Source organism: Pelmatolapia mariae, linkage group LG14 (genome assembly GCF_036321145.2).
Source record: "Pelmatolapia mariae isolate MD_Pm_ZW linkage group LG14, Pm_UMD_F_2, whole genome shotgun sequence".
Taxonomy (NCBI): domain Eukaryota; kingdom Metazoa; phylum Chordata; class Actinopteri; order Cichliformes; family Cichlidae; genus Pelmatolapia; species Pelmatolapia mariae.
Window position 1 is genome coordinate 25,861,342 of NC_086239.1, and position 20,299 is coordinate 25,881,640.

Below are 20,299 nucleotides of genomic sequence, written 5' to 3' on the forward strand. Positions count from 1 at the left end.
GCAATTATAAATTTTAACAAAACTGTCAAATCTAGAACTTTTTGAAAAAACAGTAACAATAAGTTAAAAAAATAGTTCTATTTACCTGCATGACTCAAAGACAGTCACCAGCTTTTGGAGTTTTACCAGCTCTGATGGAGTTAAAATGACCAGCTTGTGCTTTTGTTTTTCTAAAAAACAGCAAAAACAGCCTCTTGATTTAGTAGACGAGAAACCATATCCAGCATTGAATTCCACCGTTTGGAAACGCCCTGTATGAGTAGCTCTTTCTGCTGCCCCAGTCTTTTTTGTTCCTGGTGTAGTTCCTCCATATTAGCAGGGCTGTGTTTACAATGACCCACCATCTTGCGACATTTTGCTAATGCATCTGTAAACCCATTATCAGCAAGGCTAACAGTCATAAAGCTATTGAATTTTAAGTGAAGTAGTCTTTTGGCATGGCAGTTGGAAAGTTGGATCAACTGACACTAACTGTAGCACATTTTCTAACCTCATATCTTTTACCACTGATACTGGTTTAAAGTCCAGAGCAATCAATTTTGCAAGAGAATTTGTAAGTCTGTCCGATGTTGACTTCGTAATTTTGGTCCTGAAGCTAGTCATTTCATCAAGTTTGGGCTGCTGACAAGCTTTGTTGGTACTCGAACTGGGACTGCTAGCGCCACCTGTGCTTCGGTAGTGTGCAAACTCCTTTTTGCACAGTTTGCACAAAACCACACTTTTGTCAAGGCTTCTGTCTGGTAGTCTTTTGAAATGAAATTTGCCTCAGATTGGTCCTGGCAACGCGCTTTCTTCTGATTCTTCCATTTCTGTAGCTCTGACGTGTGCATCAGTGAAATCAGCTTGGAATGCTAAGCGCGATTGAACGCGTTTTTTTTTTTTTTTTTTATGTGTTATTTTTTCAAATTAATGAATCACAATTAACGCGTACTATGATCTAGGACAGCGGTCCCCAACGCCTGGGCCACATACCAGTACTGGTTTTTGAGTCATTTGGCACCGGGCCTCTAGAGTTAAGGCTCGGCTGTGAAATTTATGGTTTTCAGGGTCTTTATCATTTACTCGGTTTCCCTGGGTTTTTTCCTGTGTTGTAGTTGTGTCTTATTTTAAAAGAAAGGTTTACATGTTACCATAGCAACCAGAGAAGAGGCAGAGAGGAGGATGTTACTCTTAATGCATGTTTCAGGAGGACGCTGCTAATAAAGTTTATTAATATAGTTACAAAATACCACAGCTTTTGACTTGGATAATTTTATTTTGTTGTATTTATCGGCGACACCTTAAAGGCCGGTCCGTGAAAATATTGTCTGACATTAAACCAATCCATGGCGCAAAAAAGGTTGGGGACCACTGATCTAGGACATCCTGGTGACTGTAGTATGCCTCTGCATGGCATTACAAAAGACTTACTAGTACAAGATGTTGTTAACTTTGTTGTCTTTATTAAAATCCTTTTATGTCAACTCCACATCTTACATCTGCTCCATTACATATATATCTTTGTCCTACATTCACGTCCTTGGTTCCTACTACACATTTGCTCCTGCTACATCCGCCTTCTTTTAGCTAACACTCCAACTTTCTCAAAATACTTTTTTTTCATCTATTCATGTCCAACTAAATTGTGAACCAGGACCCATAAGCGTAATACATGACTGTATAACAATCGGTATTACTTCCAACACTCTTTTGTTCCTAAACTAGGGGTCAGGGTTGGCTACCTGAGTCCCAAAGCTGTGCAGGGATTATTCTGCCCTTTTAAGCACACCACAGCTTTCTATCTACAAATTGAGTCTGTTAGGGGCTCGAATTACTTGGTGTCATCTGGCCTTGCTGGGAGTCTCTGGTATCACCCTGATGTCAGATCAGTTTCTCCAGAGACCTCCAGAAGTCAGGTCTGAATTGTAAAATCTTGGTGTCTGGACTGGACCATTGATGATACCAGGATCTTTCATGTTTCTCACCCAGACTCTCTGACCTGGTAGGAGTTCTTGTCTTCTCTTTGTGTTGTGACGTGTGTTGCACCCGGAGGCTTGCTTCTCTTTGATGTCCTGATCTTTCCTCCAGAATGCCTGAAGATCAGTTCAACCCAGTTTAAGTTTCTCTCAAATCAAATCAAATCACTTTTATTGTCACGTCACATGTGCAGGTACACTGGTACAGTACATGCGAGTGAAATTCTTGTGTGCGAGCTTCACAAGCAACAGAGTTGTTGTCACGGTTCTGGGTCCGTTGGACCCAGTATTTTGAGTTTTTTATATTTTGGTTTAATTCTGCTTCATGGATTGTTTTCTTATTCTCGTAGTGATGATGATGATTATTATTAGTTTCTTGTTTCTGTTATCTGTGCTTAAGGATTTATGGTTTCATGTATTGTTTGAAGTTCCATGTGTTATTTTCTGTCTCTCAGTGTCAAGTCTGCATGCTTGTTTAGTAATTCATGTTTCCTGTTTTATTGTGAAAGTCTTTGTCTTATGTTAGTGTGTGCAGCTTGGTTCCCCCATCTCGTTAGCCCTGATCTCTCCCAGCTGTGTCTCCCTTCTGTTGCCCATTCCCTCATTACTACCCTGTGTATTTAAGCCCTGTGTTTCCTCAACCCAGTGTCGCGTCGTACCATCAGACTATGCCTGTGTGTTTCCGTGTCAGTGTTTCAGTGTTTCAGTATTTCAGTATTCAGTATCATTGCTCGGTTTATGTTTTGTTTTCGTGCCAGCAATAAAGCTGAGGTTTTAAGTTACAATTCAGTGTCAGAGTCCTGCGATTGGATCCACCTCTCCATCCGCCTGCACACAGAGCCCTGACAGAACGACGCGACCAGTAATGGATCCAGCGGACTCACTGTGGAAGCGCAGCTCCCGTTTTGACGGGACCCGGCTAGCGCTTGGAGGGCCTCCGTGCTGCCGTTCCTCGCTAGCAGCCTACCCTTCGGCCCACTCGTCTGCTTCCTCCCCGCGGACGCCCCGGTCTCGCAGAAAACACTCCAGCCGGTCCTGGGAGGATTACTACAAGCCTGCAAGCAACCAGCTTACGCCTGCTCAGGCATTCTATAAGATGTTAGGGATTATTATCGTGCCACCCGACTCACCCAGTGTTTCCACATCACCACAGGAGCAGCCACAGCAGAGTCTTCCCTCCTCACATTCCGCCAGCGCCGCTCCCTCTTCAACAGGGGGGCAGCGAGCGCGCCCCCAGCACTCACAGCTCCAGCAGGAGCCTGGGATTCCTCTCAAACAACCGCCTAGGGTGAGTGACAGAGTTTGCCTTCATTCGCCTTTTTTGTCAAGGGATAGACAGACTGTTTTCCCCAAAGCTGCAAACACCAGCTTCATGAACACTACAGCTCGTGTTTCTCCGGTTCGGGAAAGTAAAAGTTTTCTTTTTGAGAACGATTGTTTTCCCATTGGTTCAAAGGATTGTGCTCCTGATTTTCCTTCAGACCCAGGAGTTAAGACTGTTTCGTCTGGGGCTATGTTCATTCAGTCAGCTGAAAGGGAGGTGGTTAATGTTTCTAAGCCAGCCTTTCAACCATGTACTTTTCAGCAGGGCCACAGGCAGTTGGTAGGGACAGAAATTGCAGGCTGTAACCTAGGCTCTCTGAAGGAAGAGGCTGTTTGTTCCTCAAGGACATGTAAGGACTCTAGTTGCACCTCTCTACAATCTATTAAGACTGTGGCTCCTCCCAAGGACTGTTCTGTGTCCCAGTTGAATGTTTCTGAGGTTGCCCACTCTGCAAAGACTATATGCCGAGACCCAGTTTGTAATATTGGGCATCTTGAGACCGTTCCTCCTGAGCTTCTCCCTCCTCTTGTTCCTGCTCCTAGGCTTGCTCGAGCCCAGCATTCCCCTCCACCCGTTTCAGTTCCTCAGGTGGGAGGGGTTGGTGTTCAGCTGGTGCCGGCACCCATTTCTGTGTCAGCTGGAGGCTCAGGTGAGCCCTTCCAGCAATTTTTCTCGTGTTCAGAAGGCTCAGGAGGATTAGCTCAGTCACCATATCAACCACCATCACTACAACCTTCATGGCAGCCACCTGTAGCTCAGTTTCCAGTGTCCCCTGCTCAGCAGCCACCTGTAGCCCAGTCACCTACTCCACCACCGTTTTCATCTCAAATTCAGTCTCCCGTAGCTCAGTCTTCAACCCCGCTATCCATAGCTCAGTCGCCACCTCAATCAGACTTTCTGCAGACTTTATTACAGTCCATAGCCCAGTCAGTAGCGCAGCTAGTGGAGGAATCATTAGCTTTGTCTTCTGCTCGGTCAGCTACTCATCTTCACCCTCAGCCAGGGGTCCCAATTGCCTCTGGTCCTGCATCTGCTCCAGCTGGAGGGCCCGAGGAGCCCGTCCAGCCTCAGGTTTCGTCAGCTGGAGGGCCCGAGGAGCCCATCCAGCCTGAAGTTTCGTTAGCTGGGGGTTCAGGTGAATCCAGCCAGCATCCTGCCTCATCGGCTGGAGGGCCTGAGGAGCCTGTCCAGCCTGAAGTTTCGTTAGCTGGGTGTTCGGGAGAACCCAGCCAGCCTCAAGTGTCGTCAGCTGGGGGTTCGGGTGAACCCAGCCAGCCTCAAGTGTCGTCAGCTGGGGGTTCGGGTGAACCCAACCAGCGTCCTGCCTCGTCGGCTGGTGGGTCTGAGGAGCCCACCCAGCACCACACCTCGTTAGCTGAGACAGCACATCCTCCCGTCTGCTGGCGGTCCGGGGAGGTCTGTTCAGCCGTCACCTGCTGAATCACCACCTGCAGCATCCGCATCACCGCCTGCAGCATCCGCATCACCGCCTGCAGCATCCGCATCACCACCCGCAGCCGTCCCGCTGCCGTCAGGTTCCGCAGCCGTCCCGCTGCCGTCAATCAATCAATCAATCAATCAAGGCTTTATTCGTCACATGCAGGGGGGTCCTGCAGTGAAATGGGACCCCCCCCGACCTTACATAGACACACAAACATCACATGGGGATACAGTCGGAGATTGGTAGCATTGGAGAGAAAAACATTGAAATGTGCATTACAATGGGAAAGTACAAGAGGAAAAAAAGAGACCCCTTCTCATGCTATGCTTCCATGGTAGGACAGCACGAGAACAGGAAACAAAAAAACTCCTCTGCACAAAAAAGCACATAAATCTGACACATCATTGGGAAGACATAACAAGCCACACGGTAGGGTGATGGGTAAGGAGCAATGTGAAGCAAACCCAGCAGCCGCCTCGCACAGCGCTATCTTATCCAGCGCGGCACGTAGACCCGCCGTGTTCCCCCACAGGAAACAAGCATCGAAGGCGTTTGGAAAGGGAGGGGGATAAGTGTGTGGTTTTCAGTGTAAGTGTATGTGTGTACGTGTCCATAGTTCAGCGGAGACAGTGTCCTTCGCCCTGCCAGGCTAAGTAAACAGTCTGCCAGCCAACCCAGGTGGCCTTAGAATGGGGAGGAACAATGTCAACACAGGCGTTATCTCGGATTGTTTTGATCGGCTCCAGCCTTGAGCCCGCAGCTGGCGCCGGAGGGGTAGCCGTATTAAGATGGTGATTTCTTTCCAACAGCTCATGAGAATTTCGAGCTGTATTGTTTTAGCACTCCGACACTGATCTCTCCATCTCCCGTTGGATAGCCGTCAGTTTCTCCATGATGTTGTTAACCTTCAATTCCGTGGTCTTGTCAATCTTTTGCTCACAGAGCCGGTTCTGAGACCTCGCGACCGCAGCCAACTGATCCGTGATGTTGTCCAACTTTCGCCCATAGTTGTTGATTTGAGCTGATTCTTCCCTGATGTGTCCCAGTATCCGCTCAGAGATGTTATTCTGAGTATTCACTGCAGCCGCAATAGCCTCCAAGCTCTTGACCATGTCCCCGTCTGTGAGCCCTTTCTGAGAAGCCGCGCCTCGTCCAGTCAATCCAATCTCAGCAGGCAGCTTGGTGGGGGTTTGAGCAGTCAGTCCCGCTGTCTTGATTCTCCGATAAGCCAGGGCCAAGCCAGCTCCGATCAGCAAGAACCCTGCTATCATGGTTCCGAATAGGTAGATATCTTCAGCGTCCTCGATCGACAGTCCCGCCAGGCACACGATCCTCCATGTCTGCCACCCGTCCATCGTGTATCCAGCAGGGAAGGTCCCTCCAGGGCACTCAGGCTCTCCCGAGCCCAAACTTCTCGTTGAGAAGAGGGTGTCAATAGCATTCAGAGACCAGTTGATCAAATCCATAGTTCTCTTTAGGTTTTAGACACCGGCTGTGAGAGAGTGTTCCAGGGTAGTAAGAAGAAAAAAAAGCACGAGACAAGACAAGGACATAAGCGGCTAAGCAGGGAAGATAGGGGAAGGAGGAGAGGAGAAAAGTGCGACCGCCTTCGCTGAGAGCCAAACGAGAGCAGGTTCCGCAGCCGTCCCGCTGCCGTCAGGTTCCGCCTCTGTGTCTTCATCCACGCCTGGTCCAGCTTCAGCTCCGCCTTCGTCTGATCCAGCTTCAGCTCCTGCCTCGCCTGGTCCTGCCTCGCCTGGTCCTGCCTCGCCTGGTCCTGCCTCGCCTGGTCCTGCCTCGCCTGGTCCTGCGGTTGCCACACCGTCATCTGTTCCAGCTCGTCCTGTAACACCTCGCCTCTGCCGGCCGCTTTCCAGGCCTCTAATTGGGCGTCATGGCCGTCGAAGCCGGCCTCCTGAGAGAGATCGTCGCCGCTGCTGGCATCGCAGCCGACCTCCGGATCTGCTCAGTGGCCGCCACTGCCTTCCACGTGGCCGGCCTCCCGATTGGTTTTGCCTGCGCCGCCGCCGTTGCCGTGTGCACGGTCTGCCTCCAGAACTGTTTGCCCGCTGCCGCCGTTGCCGTGTGCACGGTCGGCCTCCAGAACTGTTTGCCCGTCGCCGTGTGCATGGCCGGCCCCCTGACCTGTGTTGGCTCCTGTGTGGCCGATCTCCGGGTCGACCCCCTGAACTTTTCGTGGACTCTTGAGCTCTAGTTTCGTTTTGGTTTTGATGTGCTTTCCTGCGTTTTTGGACTCTTGTGCGCCTTGTTTTTTTTTTTTTTTTTGTTTGGTTCCTGTTTGGTGTTCCTGTTCAGTATTCAGTACCATTGCTCGGTTTATGTTTTGTTTGTGTGTACTGACCACGTGAGATCCTCGGCCAGATGTACACCAAGGAAGCGGAAGCTGCTCACTCTCTCCACAGCAGCGCCGTTGATGGTGATGGGGGTGTGTACTCCTCTGCACCTCCGGAAGTCCACTATCAATTCCTTTGTCTTTGCGACATTGAGGGTGAGATGGTTGTCTTGACACCAGTGGGTCAGGGCGCTGACCTCCTCCCTGTAGGCCGTCTCATAACCGTTGGTGATAAGACCCACCACTGTAGTGTCGTCCACAAACTTCACAATGATGTTGGAGTTTCTAGTGGCCGTGCAGTCGTAGGTGTAGAGTGAGTACAAGAGAGGGCTCAGTACACACCCCTGTGGAGCACCAGTGTTCAGTGTGATGGGGGATGAGGTGATGCTGCCCAGCCTGACCACTTGGCGTCTGTCAGTCAGGAAGCTAAGGATCCAGCTGCAGAGGGAGCTGCTCAGTCCTAGATCCTGCAGTTTCCTGTCCGGCTTCGAGGGAACGATGGTGTTGAATGCTGAACTGTAATCTACAAACAGCATTCTCACATACGTGTCTCTCTTCTCCAGGTGTGACAGGGCAGTATGTAGTGTCAGGGCTATGGCATCATCAGTGAACCTGTTGTGGCGGTATGCAAATTGTAGCAGGTCCAGTGAGTTGGGTAGCGCAGAGCAAACGAAGTCCCTGACCAGCTTCTCGAAGCATTTGCTCACGATGGGGGTCAGGGCTACAGGTCGCCAGTCGCTTAATGAGGAGATGGTGGAGGATTTAGGTAGAGGGACGACAGTGGCCATTTTGAAGCAGGCTGGGACTACAGACAGGGAGAGGGAAAGGTTGAAGATGTGTGTAAACACTCCAGCCAGCTGAGCCGCGCATGACTTGAGGACGCGGCCGGGAATCCCGTCCGGACCAGTAGCTTTGCGCGCGTTCACCTTCCTGAAGCACTTCTGCACATCCTCCTCAGACACAGTGTGCGCACTGACGTCATCCGCGGTGCGCACTCTGTCCGGTCTCATGGTGTTCGCTGTGTCGAATCTAGCGTAGAATACGTTTAGATCCTCACACAGAGAGGCCGTGGTCTGCGGTGTGCTGGTTTTCCCTCTAAAGTCTGCGATCGTGTTTAGTCCCTGCCACATACTCCAAGGGTTGTCAAACTGTTGCTCCACCCTGTCCCTGTACTCACGTTACTCACGTCTCGGCTGACTGGTAGCGTTGTCCTGATGTTGTGTCCGTATAAGGGGCTAAGTGGGTGCTGATCGCTACAGCAAGGGAGTGGCTCTGTAGGTCATGAGAACCTTGTATGCATCATCCCCCCTTTTCAGTATAGATTTAACAGTTTTAACTGCCCTGTCAGCCTCACCATTTCTCACCAGAGCCCCATCCAAGTCATGACCACAGCCCCCAGGTTGAGACCCCCAGGAAACCTGCCCCTAGGGAATCCCAGGACACTCCAAGGCTGTACCCACCCCCACATCAACTACAATAACAAAGGCTGGACAAAACCACGACGCGCAAACCCCACCTCTCATCCAAGCTTCTCGGATGTCCAGACGCTTTTCTTTCCAAGCTCCTTAGACTACGATGACCTGGATGACCGAGAACCTTCACGGACACTCTGAAAGCAATCTTATCAGAGACAAATAGAAGAAAATGGTATTGAGGTAAAAAGGAACGCGATTTGTCAAGTACTTCAGGTAGAATGGAAAAAAGACACAAAGCTGGAGTTATTCTGTGTCTTTACACTGCTCAGCTGCCTCTTCTTCCTTCATTCTCTCCCCTTCCCTCTCCTGTTGCTACTTCAATCATGAAATTGATCAGTGATCAGCTGATCGGTTTTTCTGTCGCAAGTCCCTGCTCTCTTGTTTGTTTATTGCCCACTTTGTGCCAGAAAGAGGAAACCAGCGGACATCTTGTTAAACAACAGCAGCCCGTTTAAGCTTGATAAGCTGTTGTTAGAGTTTATTTAATATTACTTTCGAGTATCAGTTGATGTTTACTGGTTCCACAGCTATAAAAGCTGTTGGTTATAATATCAGTTTGGATATCTGGTGAGAGGGAACGCCTTGTCTTCCCCCGAACAAGCTGGCGGAGGTGGCTGGGGAGAGGGAGGTCTGGGCTTAGGCTACTGCTGCCACAACCCGGCCCCAGATAAGCGGAAGAAGATGGATGGCTGGATGGATGGAGAAAGAATTTTGATCATTTGTCAGAAGAGGAATTTATGAACATCGTGCAAAAAAAATATTAAAGCTTTGCCAAATAGTTCAATATACACTGTAAGTAAGTAAGTAAGTAAAGTTTATTTATATAGCACCTTTCACAGACATATGTCACAAAGTGCTTTACAAGGTAAAAACATAATACAGTCATAAAATACACCATAAAAACCCTGGTCTAATTAAAAGCTTTTTGAAATAAAAATGTCTTTAGCTGCTTTTTGAAGCAGCTAAAGACATAAAACACTTCTGGAAAATTGGTCTGGTCATATAGTAGGAGAGGGGATTGTTAATCAGTTTTAACTGGTTTGGTGTCATTAGAAATAACAACAGGTCCACTAGACTGTCAACAGTAAGACAACTAACAGAACAGGAATGGTCTTACAGTTTTACAGGTGGTTGCCACTCGGTTGTCTTTCTGACTGCTTTTCTTTTTCACTCGTTTTGAATTTGGCTACAGTCAGTGTCACCACTGGTAGAATAAGGTAATACCAGGACCCTACAGAGGTTGCACAGGTAGTCCTACTCCAGGAGTCTCCAACTTCAGTACTCGAGAGCTACTTACCTGCAGCCTTTAGATGCATCCCTACTCCGACACAGCTGAATCAAATGGTTGAGTTACCTCTTCAGCATGCCATCAAATTTGGCAAAGGCCTCGTAACAAGTCAATAATTTGATTAGGTTTGTTGGAACAAGGATATATCTAAAAGCTGCAGGGCTGTAGCTCTCAAGGACTAGAGTGGAGACCCCTCTCCTACTCTTTCGGGATGGTACATCAATACCTGCCATTATCAGAAGGGTTGTTGCGTCTCCCAAGACAGTCTAAAGAACAGGAGATTCCAGGACACAGACAGTTACTCTAGGAGAGCTGGACAGGGCCATAGAAGGTCTTTAACCCATCATCAAGATTGTTATCTGTTCCTGTGTGCAATAAGGAATGGGATGAGCACAGGCAGCAGCCTACAAAATTACCTCAGCAGACCACCGCTATGAATGCTTCTGACCAAATAACCAAAAGTAGACTTCGTGACAGTGGCCCAAGGGTCTGATATCATCTACTGGGCCCAGTGCTCATGGCTCAGCATCGAGGGGACCCACTTGGTTTTTGCCATAAAATACTAGAATTGACAGGTCTAGCACTGGCGCCCTGTGCATTTCATACATGTACTCCGGCAGGTTCACCCGGAGTACATGTAATAAATGTGAAAAGGTCTGGAGAAACTGTGGAGAATGTTGTATGCCTGTGAAATTGCTCACCATGACTGGTTTGGTGATGGGTCAATGATATTCTGGGAAGGCATATTATAATTTTACACTTTACTTTATGCACACCAAAAGACTACAATACCCAATAAAAAATATCATTTTTCTTTAGGCTAAGACAGTAAACATGAATTTAATTTAATTAAACTGATTACAGTAAAGTCTAGTCTTATGTCACGAAAAAGCAAGCTTTGAAATCACATCCCTGGATGGCCTAAAATTGGCAATCTATTCGATCTTTAACCCTTTAAAACCGGTCGGAGCGGGCACGCTCTGTTTTGCGTAACTATTTTTGAATCCCTGTAGCTCTGCAACCACGTAAGCTAGCGCAATAATTTTTTTTGCATATGAAACCGGAGGAGTTGTACTTACATCTCATGCCATCAGCTTGTCCTAGGTCACAGTTTCCTTCCACATATAGCTTTGCAAAAACTGCATAAAAAGCGCTTGCAGCAACAAAAACATAATGTTCCAGAAACACGCTTCGCCGATCCGATCAGCTGTTCATAACACTTCCTAGGTTGGAATAGACGTCAGCGCGAACTTTCACATGACCGCCATGACCTGCCCGAAACCGGAAGTGACGTCATTTTTGTGGAAATGTAGTTTTTTTTTTTACCATCACGGCCTCATGAGCCTGTACTGGTGTTTTTAAAAGTTATCTTTGACTTTATGACTTTCTGTGTCGTTTCTGGGATGCTTTGGACTCATATTGCACTGCTGGAAATAGTTTATTTTGATGCATATGCTGCTTTTTTGCAAATTTGCACTATAATTTTTATTTTCGTTTTTCCTGCAGTATATAAAAATTGGTGTATCTCAAAAATAAAACTATGAAGACACTCAAAATAAATTTCCTGTGGTGGGAATCTATTTTGTGTAACTTTTTTGTATTTACAGTTTTGAGGGATAAGCCTCTTACATTTCTCTAACTAGAAATATATGTTAAAAAAACAAAAACGATTTTCAATTTCTTTGTAGTTTATTGCACTTTTTTGCAATTTATGTAATTACTATGCACTTAATGCATACATATTATTAGAATTTGGGCTATAATGGTTGTATTGATGTATATCAACTTGAAATGCTCCCAAAATTGGCACTACAGCATGTAAAAATATAATATGGGCTCTGGCGGACTTGGTTCTATGGTAGGTCTTAAAGGGTTAAATATAATTTAGAAAAAATTTTTGGGCTATTTATACTATGAAAGAATTTACTCATTTCACATTAAAATTATATTTGCACTTGGTGGCTTGGTGACTGATACAAATTCAAATGCCAAAAGGAACCAAAGGTTAGAAGAAATTGTATCAGACCATTGAGAAATAACTCAGAACAACACACTGTTTCAATGTGACTTTACATTTATTTATGCAGTTAACTTTCAATTATATATGTTCATACACTAAATAAATAAAGGCATATAATGGCATATGAATATGAACTTATTTAAGAAAAAAGTAGTAAATATTTCATTTAACTACAGAATGAAGAACGATTGGAAGATTAACCTTTTCAGATTATTAATATACTATGACTGATTTTTGTTCATTAAATATTTCTTAGTGTTCTTTTCAGGCTTAAACAATATGATAAAACACTTTGGAGCAAATATGAATATTATTAGCCCAAAGCTGGAGGCCAGAATGGCAAAAATCTCCACAACCACTGTAAATTTCCCAGGAGAGCTGACATATGCTGGGATAAAGGTGATCCACACTGCACAGAATATCAGCATGCTGAAAGTGATAAGCTTGGCTTCATTGAAATTATCAGGTAATTTGCGGGCTAAGACAGCTAAAATGAAGCAAAAGGCAGCAAGTAGACCTATGTAACCAAGCACAGCCCAGAAGCCAACAGCAGAGCCTAATGCACATTCCAGGATGATTTTCTCCCTGTATGTGGTTAGATTTTTAATTGGGATTGGAGGGCTAAGTACCAACCATACAGTACATATTAAAACTTGAATAAAGGTGAAAGACACAACAGTCATTCTTTGCTGTGGAGGACCAAACCATTTCATGACATTGCTACCTGGAAGTGTCGCTTTAAAAGCCATTAAAACCACTATAGTTTTCCCAAGTACACAGGAGATACAGAGAACAAAGGTGATGCCAAACGCAGTGTGACGCAGCATGCAGGACCACTCAGAAGGTGCTCCAATAAAAGTTAATGAACATAAGAAACACAGAGTCAGTGAGATGAGCAGCAGGAAGCTCAGCTCAGAATTGTTGGCTCGGACAACTGGAGATGTCCTGTGATAAAAGAATACAGCCCCAGTTAGGATGGCCAGACAAGCACCAAGAACTGAAAATGTAGCCAGGATGATCCCTAGGATGTCTTGAAATGAAAGAAACTCTACAGGCTTAGGGATACAAGTGTCTCTCTTTGCATTAGGCCAGAACTCTTTGTGGCAGGGTAAACAGTCAGCTGAATCTAAATAAAGGGGAAAAAAACAATAGGAGGCTACTAGAAATTAAATCATTGTAAACTGTATTTTTTCCAGTATAAAATGATTTTAAATGCATGGAGAAACATTTGATTTTACCTGTTATATTACTGATCTCTCCCTCAGGACATGTTATACAGTCATAGCAACAGATAGGTTTTCCTTTTTGCAGCATTTTACGAGTTCCTGGAGGACAACTGTTAGTACAGACTGACACTGGCACCTGTCAACACAAGGTAGCATAACAGATATAAATATTACAGATATAAAGTAGCAGCAACTTGTTCACCAGAGTTTAATAAGTCAGATTCTCATTCTTTGAGTCATTACTTTTCTGCTATCCTCCATCCAGGTTATGTTTCTGTTAATCTTAAACTCGTGGCCCACTCGTAGTGAGGCATCATACAGCCCTACAGTTACTATCTCAATGATGCCACTCCCACTTTTCTGCCAGTTAACCAAGTCATAAATAGCCACAGGATCCCCATTAGCATTAAATGACACATCATATCCATTTTGGGAAAAATTTACTTTCTTCAGCTCAGTTAAAACCTGTAAAGACAGTAGGAGAGAGAAAGAAAAACATGGGACATTGCAATAATAAACATTGATAGTTCCTTTTATCTAAGTTATATTAGGAGTTATGAAAGACATTGGCATTAACATGTTCATTTCTGCTTACCCGATTGGACTGTAACTCGATTAGTTTGTCACATTTTGCTATGGCATTTGTTTTTTGACACACTGCATTATGAATGGCATGTGCTATTGCATACACAGCCTTGTACACCATGTTAGCAATTCTGAGCTGAGATGTGTCAGTGTACTCGCTTTGGAGATTCTGTATGTCTTCATTTCCAGCACACATTTTCTTCTCTATGGCAGAAGCTATAATTACAAAAACACAGATAATGGTGTTTTCAAGCCTAAAAGTAAAACTAGATTACATCCCTGTTACATAGATATTAGAAAACTATTTTAGTAGAATGACTTACATTTGTAAATGGATAAAATTCTATTGATATACAAGAAAAATTTAACTAAACCACTGGAACTTGACCTGAAAAGTCATTATATCAAGGGAGAATATATGCAGACATACGCCTGCATTCACTTCATATTTGATCATTACCATTAGTTGAAAAAACATGAGCAGCAGTAGCCGTTGTAACACTACAAGTTTGGGAAAATGATTTAAAAGCCAATGAAACTTACTTTTTTTCAGGCTGCAGTTGAATGCATCCTCCCAGAACTCAGTAAGCACTGGCGAGGCAGACACTTGAGTGGGAGACAGATTCAACAGGAAGTCTCTGAGACCTGGGATTTCAGACTTTTGAATCCCAAATCCAATGGCCCCAGCACAGAAACTGTACTGTGTTAATTCTGTGCTTGTTACCCATGATTCACTGCCTATCCACTGGCGAGGTGGGGAAGGGTCACGTGATAGCTCCTCCAACAGGATCTTCATGTCTCCAAAAGATGCAAATGCCACAACAACTACAGCTGTAGACCTGGAGAGACAATGTAGTGCATTAGAAAAATGTTTTTTTTAAATGTCTTCACATGATCAAACATTTATTTTAAAGATAATTAATCAAGTCAGTGCACAATAATTATCTTTGATGAAGAAACCTGCGGATAACATCTGCTACTCTCTGAATTCTGCTCTGTGGGTTTGTCCGATAGAAAGACACAGAGTATTCCACACAGATCCCCTCTTTCTGTGCTGCTTGGAGAAAAGAAGCCATGCCATTATTGCCATAATCTGAATCTGACCGGACAGCACCTATCCAAGTCCAGCCAAACTGTTTCACCAGCTTGGCTATTGCTTCAGCTTGAAACTGGTCACTGGGAATTGTTCTGAAAAAACTTGGGTACTGCTGCTTGTCAGATAAGCATGCACATGTGGCAAAGTGGCTCACCTAAATCACAAAAAATAAAATAATAACGAGAATAACTCGGAAACAGCTGCACAAAAGCAAACAGTCAACAAATATGTTTTCTAGAAATGCAAAATATTTACCTGAGCAATGTTAAAAGCACTAACAAGTTGTGACATGGTAATAGATGGCGTAGACCCAGAGTCACCAACAACAGCCATCACCATACCAGACTGAGAGCAGTTTTTACCAGTGTTAAACTGAGCCTCCAATCTATTTAAAAACTGAAATGCCACATGCACTGCCACAGGTACTGATGCACATGAATCATAGATCCGATAACCAAGCTTGATTCCAGGCAGCAGGTCTGTGCTGTTGTTAATCTCTTCTATGGCAAAGACCATTGAACTTGTGGATTGCAGCTCAACAGTGTCAATGCTGTAAACAATCATGTCATTTTAAAATTTTGACTGTCAATTTAGGAAATTCAGCTCAGCGGCAATAATGTTGCAAACAGCTAGTTTACGTACATCAAATCACTGCCTGACCAGTTAAATTCAGCACAGAAATATGACTCAGAAATCAATATAAAATTATAGATAAAAATTTACTGTTAAATATTTATAATATAAGTAAAAATTCAGTTCTGAAAACACAAAAACACTATTTTAAAAATCTAAATTACTTACTATTGTTAGAAGATTTATATTATAAATACTTATATACCATGAATCATCATACATGTGAAAACATTTTTAATTTTACATAGTCCAACGTGTTTGTAGCACCCTCTTCTTACACTTACTAACCTTCCTTTGCATTTCACAGGTGCAGGCATGTTGGTATAGTTATTATAAGCTGTTTGCGTGTAAGAGTGAAGGGAGAAAGCTCCGCCAATAATGAAGTCCCCATCCTTTGAGAATGCAGGTGGACGTGTGCTACCCTGCAGCTTGCAATTCACAGATGATTCCACAGTACCAACCTTGGCGCCTGTAAGCATAGTCCTTTGACTCAGATCATCTAGACACACAGCCAAGGCTGTGTTCAGGTGAAATAAACACACAGCCAATATCAGACAAATTACAAGATCATCCATCCCGCATTGATGTCAGTTGTGTGTATATAGGTGGAAATGCTGTTTTACTGGATTATATAGCTCTTCAGACAAGATTTTTTTTAATGATCACTAGGACATCCCCTTTCTTGGTCATCTTTGAGTAAGTCTTTATTTTGTATGAAATGTGTGCATAGCCTTACTATTACTATTGTTTTAATGTATCTGTTCTCCTCTTATAAACTACTTCAGGAAGCACTGTGCACTATTCAATAGTGATGTAATAATGTGGACATACAGAGGTAATACACATTGTACCATTAATTACACACCAAGGTATCATTCAAATGACTTGTTATGAACACTTTTTTGTTTGTTTTTGCTTTTAAGATAAGTAATATTAAATTGAAATTTATATGATTTGTATTTATATAAAAAAATGATACATTATATAATCATTTATGCAATTAGGTAAAAACTAGATACCTCTGAGGTGAAAATGACTTTCCCTTGGAGTTAACAGCAGGTGGAGCAGTCAGATCACAGAGGTGAAGTCATCTTCCACAAATGACACACACTCCAAGATTGGATACCATGACATCTTGAATACCAGAGCAGCTGACCTGAGACTAAGCTGGAAACCTGGCCCCTCTTTGGCCAGTTACTAAGACTACCTTCTGAAAATCTGCTAAGCTTAACCCTACTATTACCCAGCTGATACATAAGGAGATAGCCACAACTGATCATATGCTTAGTGAATACCTCACATAGCAGAAAGCTCTATATATACCATAGGCTGAGAGAGGAGCTAGAGAAGATGTGGAAGGAGAATGCAATGGTGGTCTCTGTGGTAATCAGAGCATTTCACCAGTGACCTCCCAAATTGGGGCAGTGGCTCCGGCAGGTTTCAGAAATGTAATCCAAGATCTCTGTCTAGAAGAATGCAGTCCTAGGAACAACAGAGATTCTTCACAGGATCATCAGTCTCCCAAGACTCTGGTAGAGGACCCAAGCTTGAGGGATAAAGACCACCTGCAGGACTAGTGGAGAACTTTTATATATATATATTGTAACCTGTTGAAATGTGAAATTCTGTGCAGTATTTGGACTCAAATGTTTCATGATATAATGTCATATACATGATATTTGGACACTATTATATTGTTATAATGCTTTTTTTTTTTTTTTTTTTTTACCTGAAAACAGTTGTGGTAGTTTCAGAGTATTAACTATAAATCAGACATGCAAAATGCATTTCTGATTTTTCTACTTTTGTTAATAATATATCCATAGTAATCCATAGAAAATCATTTCTGTATTTTCTAATGCCTGTGTTTTAATCTTGAATCCAGCATTGTTTTCATTTTATATTAAACCACTAGGACCTAAATAATTAATAAGTTGCTATTCAAACTAAATGCTAATCTAACTCATCAAGTCATAGTTTTCAAACAATTTGTTGATAAGCAAAAATAAGATGTTGTGTCTTCAAAAACCTGCTCTGATTGCATAATAAGAGGTATGAAGGGAAACAAAAACAAAACAATTACTGTTCTTTAGCACCTTCCCTGCATGGCAGCACTCTTTACTTATATTAATGGGAAAAAAAAAACCTCTGATAAATAATTTAAGTCAGGATTAACAATAATGTTCAGCTTTCTGAACCTGAGCTAGTATATGTAGTTGAGAAATACACACCAGATAGATTTAGGCTTACCTCAACGCACAGGATCTACAGTCAGTCTCCTGTAGAGAGGTTGGATTCTGTTCCAGTGAAAGGAACTGGGCAGGGGTGGTATATTTGCATGCTCCTGTTTCGGTGCCTGTACATTACGTTTTTCCCTGGTTCTGACTGTTGTTTGCCCTTTTGTGCTTAACAGCAGTTCAGAATACTAGGCCTTTTGGGTGTCCCAGGGTCTGGGAAAGTGCCCTTACCAGGGCATCAATTGTGCTTTTAGGGGACTAAAATGCTCACATGAGCAATGGCAGTGTGATCTGGAAAGGTGTGACTTGGAGGAATAGATCCTTACCTGAGTGGTGTTTTGTTATTGGATATCTGTGCTAGCCATAGTCTGCCCATAACAAACACCATGTTTAAGCTTGAGTGTCCACAGGTGCACTTGTAAACAGAACACTATAGTTTGATGATTGATGATCATTTTTGTAATGATATCATCAGCTCTGTGGCCAGATGTCTTGGACATTCAGATGAGAAAAGGAGTAGCGCTGTCAACTGATCAAGACTTGGTTGTGAGTTAGATCAAGTGGCAGGGCTGGTAGGGGTGGCCAGGTAAAGTGTTTCTCTTCTTTACCTGTTTGGCTGGCATTTTCTGGACATATTTACTGTGAGCTGTTTGCATCAGCTGTTAGCCGCTGGGCTGCTTTCGGACAGATGGCTTTCAGACATTATACCATCATGACTGTTAAGGTCCTGTTCTTCCGGGCTCTTCTCGCTGGGTTTGTTCTGCAGTCCATACATACAAGCAATGTTCCCTCTAATTTTTCATGTGTCTGAGCGAACACACAGACTCCCTGAGCGGTCCCTTGCACCACTGTGAGCGACATCAGACGTGTGCACTGTGGTCACGCCGGCATCTAATCCATCCAAGTTACATGGTTTATTAAAATAATCAAATTACAGCATTTACATTTATGTTAGACTACTTTTAATTAACTGCTTTAGCCCACTTACAATGAAAATGTAAAAAAAAATCTAATCATTGACCTGTGTAGTATGTTAACACTATTGGAAGTAAAAATAACTTGAACTCCAATTTTGAAAACACAACTTTCTTTCTTTTTAAAAAAGCTCTGACTTGTATTATGAGTCTGTGGTCTGGGAGAGAGTCCTGTAGCTCTCTGTCTGCAAAATATAGTATATAATGACCAATGCTGGGCAATTATTTTAACCTCCTAGGACCTGGCGTCCACATATGTGGACATCACATTTTGGGTTATTTAGACCAAAATACTCAATTTTGCTCTACAAGGGTCTGATATCCACTTACGAGGACATTATACTGCTATTGTTCTATCGAAATTTTAAACGAATATCCTCATATGTGGCTCTCATTTTTCTTAGAAAAAGGAATTAGGTAAAAAAAAATCTGGTAATTCTTTGTTTTTACATTCATTGGGTCCCAACCAGCCCAAATATCAAAGAGAAATTAAAAATGCATGCTGTGGAAGAGTTCGGGTCTTAGGAGGATATAGTTACTTCTTCAAAAAAGTAACTCAGTTTGGCAAACAAAGTTTTTTGCAGCTATTTTTTTTAAATACAGCCAAGGCATTTTTAAATAAACATTTCAAACTATTTACAGAACAATCAGCTGTTCTGCATCAAATTTGATGCCACACAAATCATTTGTGCCACTCCAAAAAATAATTTCTGTCCACTATGAGATAAAGGAGAACAACCGCCTGATGCCTGCAGGCCTGACAACAGGAGATGTATCACTCCTGTAACACCTGTAACATTCAGCAGTCGCCTCATTATTCTGACACACACAACAAAACTACACTACACACTAACTACACAAGATTTGCGCTAAACGTCTCAAATCTCTCACATCTCAAAGCACCGCCGTCACTCCTAAAACTTCCTCCTGTTTCTTAACAACTAGCTGCCACGTTGCCATATCATTTTTTGATTGGTCGACATGGTACTTTTTTGGACGAATAGGAAAGGGAGAGGGGGGTGGAGTTTGTTTTTGCTCACAGGCGGAGAGTGCTTTCGAGCCTTTTTTCTTATAAAACGCCGTTTTTACCGTTTATTCCCGCAGTAAATATAAACAACGACAGTATTCAGGAAGAAAACCAAACATTGCATATTTTCTTTATCATAACTCTGGTTTTACGTGGCCTATCAAGACAATTTAAAAACTGGTATAAAGTTCCCACTTTTTCCGTCAATTGTTCCGTCTGTCCTGCTCATATCTCCAATGGTTGTACACATTGTCACTAATGTGGTTTCACTCGACATCAGCCACGCCGCTTTGCTAGCTAAAACACCGGTGTCGGCACATAAGAACGCTGTCATAGCCTGTCAACCACGTTGATTAGCTGCATATATACGAAAGTAAATCGCATTATTGGCTGGACTATGGGATAAGGTAGCATCGTTCTAATCCCATATGGGAGCAGCCATTCACTCACTGACTAACACTGCAAAACAAAATTGTTAAAGTATTAATTTTAATTTCAATTCAGGTTCGATTTTTTTTGTGCGCAACACAGATTTTCTGTGCGCAGAGACCGTGCCAGCAGTGCACAATTGCGCACGTGCACAGCTTAGAGGGAACATTGCATACAAGGCCTGTCTCCTCCACTCTAAGATACACTGCATCTCATTTACGCTTCCAGCACCTCTT

General features: G+C 43.5%; 1 protein-coding gene across 1 annotated transcript; it reads right to left on the reverse strand.

Moving 5' to 3' along the window:
• Positions 1-12,077: 12,077 nt before the first annotated feature.
• LOC134640620 (extracellular calcium-sensing receptor-like) lies at positions 12,078-15,782 on the reverse strand. Its single transcript, XM_063492528.1, has 8 exons — positions 15,685-15,782; positions 15,019-15,313; positions 14,628-14,917; positions 14,211-14,506; positions 13,678-13,883; positions 13,326-13,547; positions 13,095-13,218; positions 12,078-12,982 (listed from the first exon to the last, which is right to left on the reverse strand). The coding sequence occupies exons 1-8, from the start codon at positions 15,711-15,713 to the stop codon at positions 12,078-12,080; spliced, it is 2,367 nt and encodes a 788-aa protein (XP_063348598.1). The 5' UTR covers positions 15,714-15,782.
• Between the last annotated feature and the right edge of the window lie 4,517 nt (positions 15,783-20,299).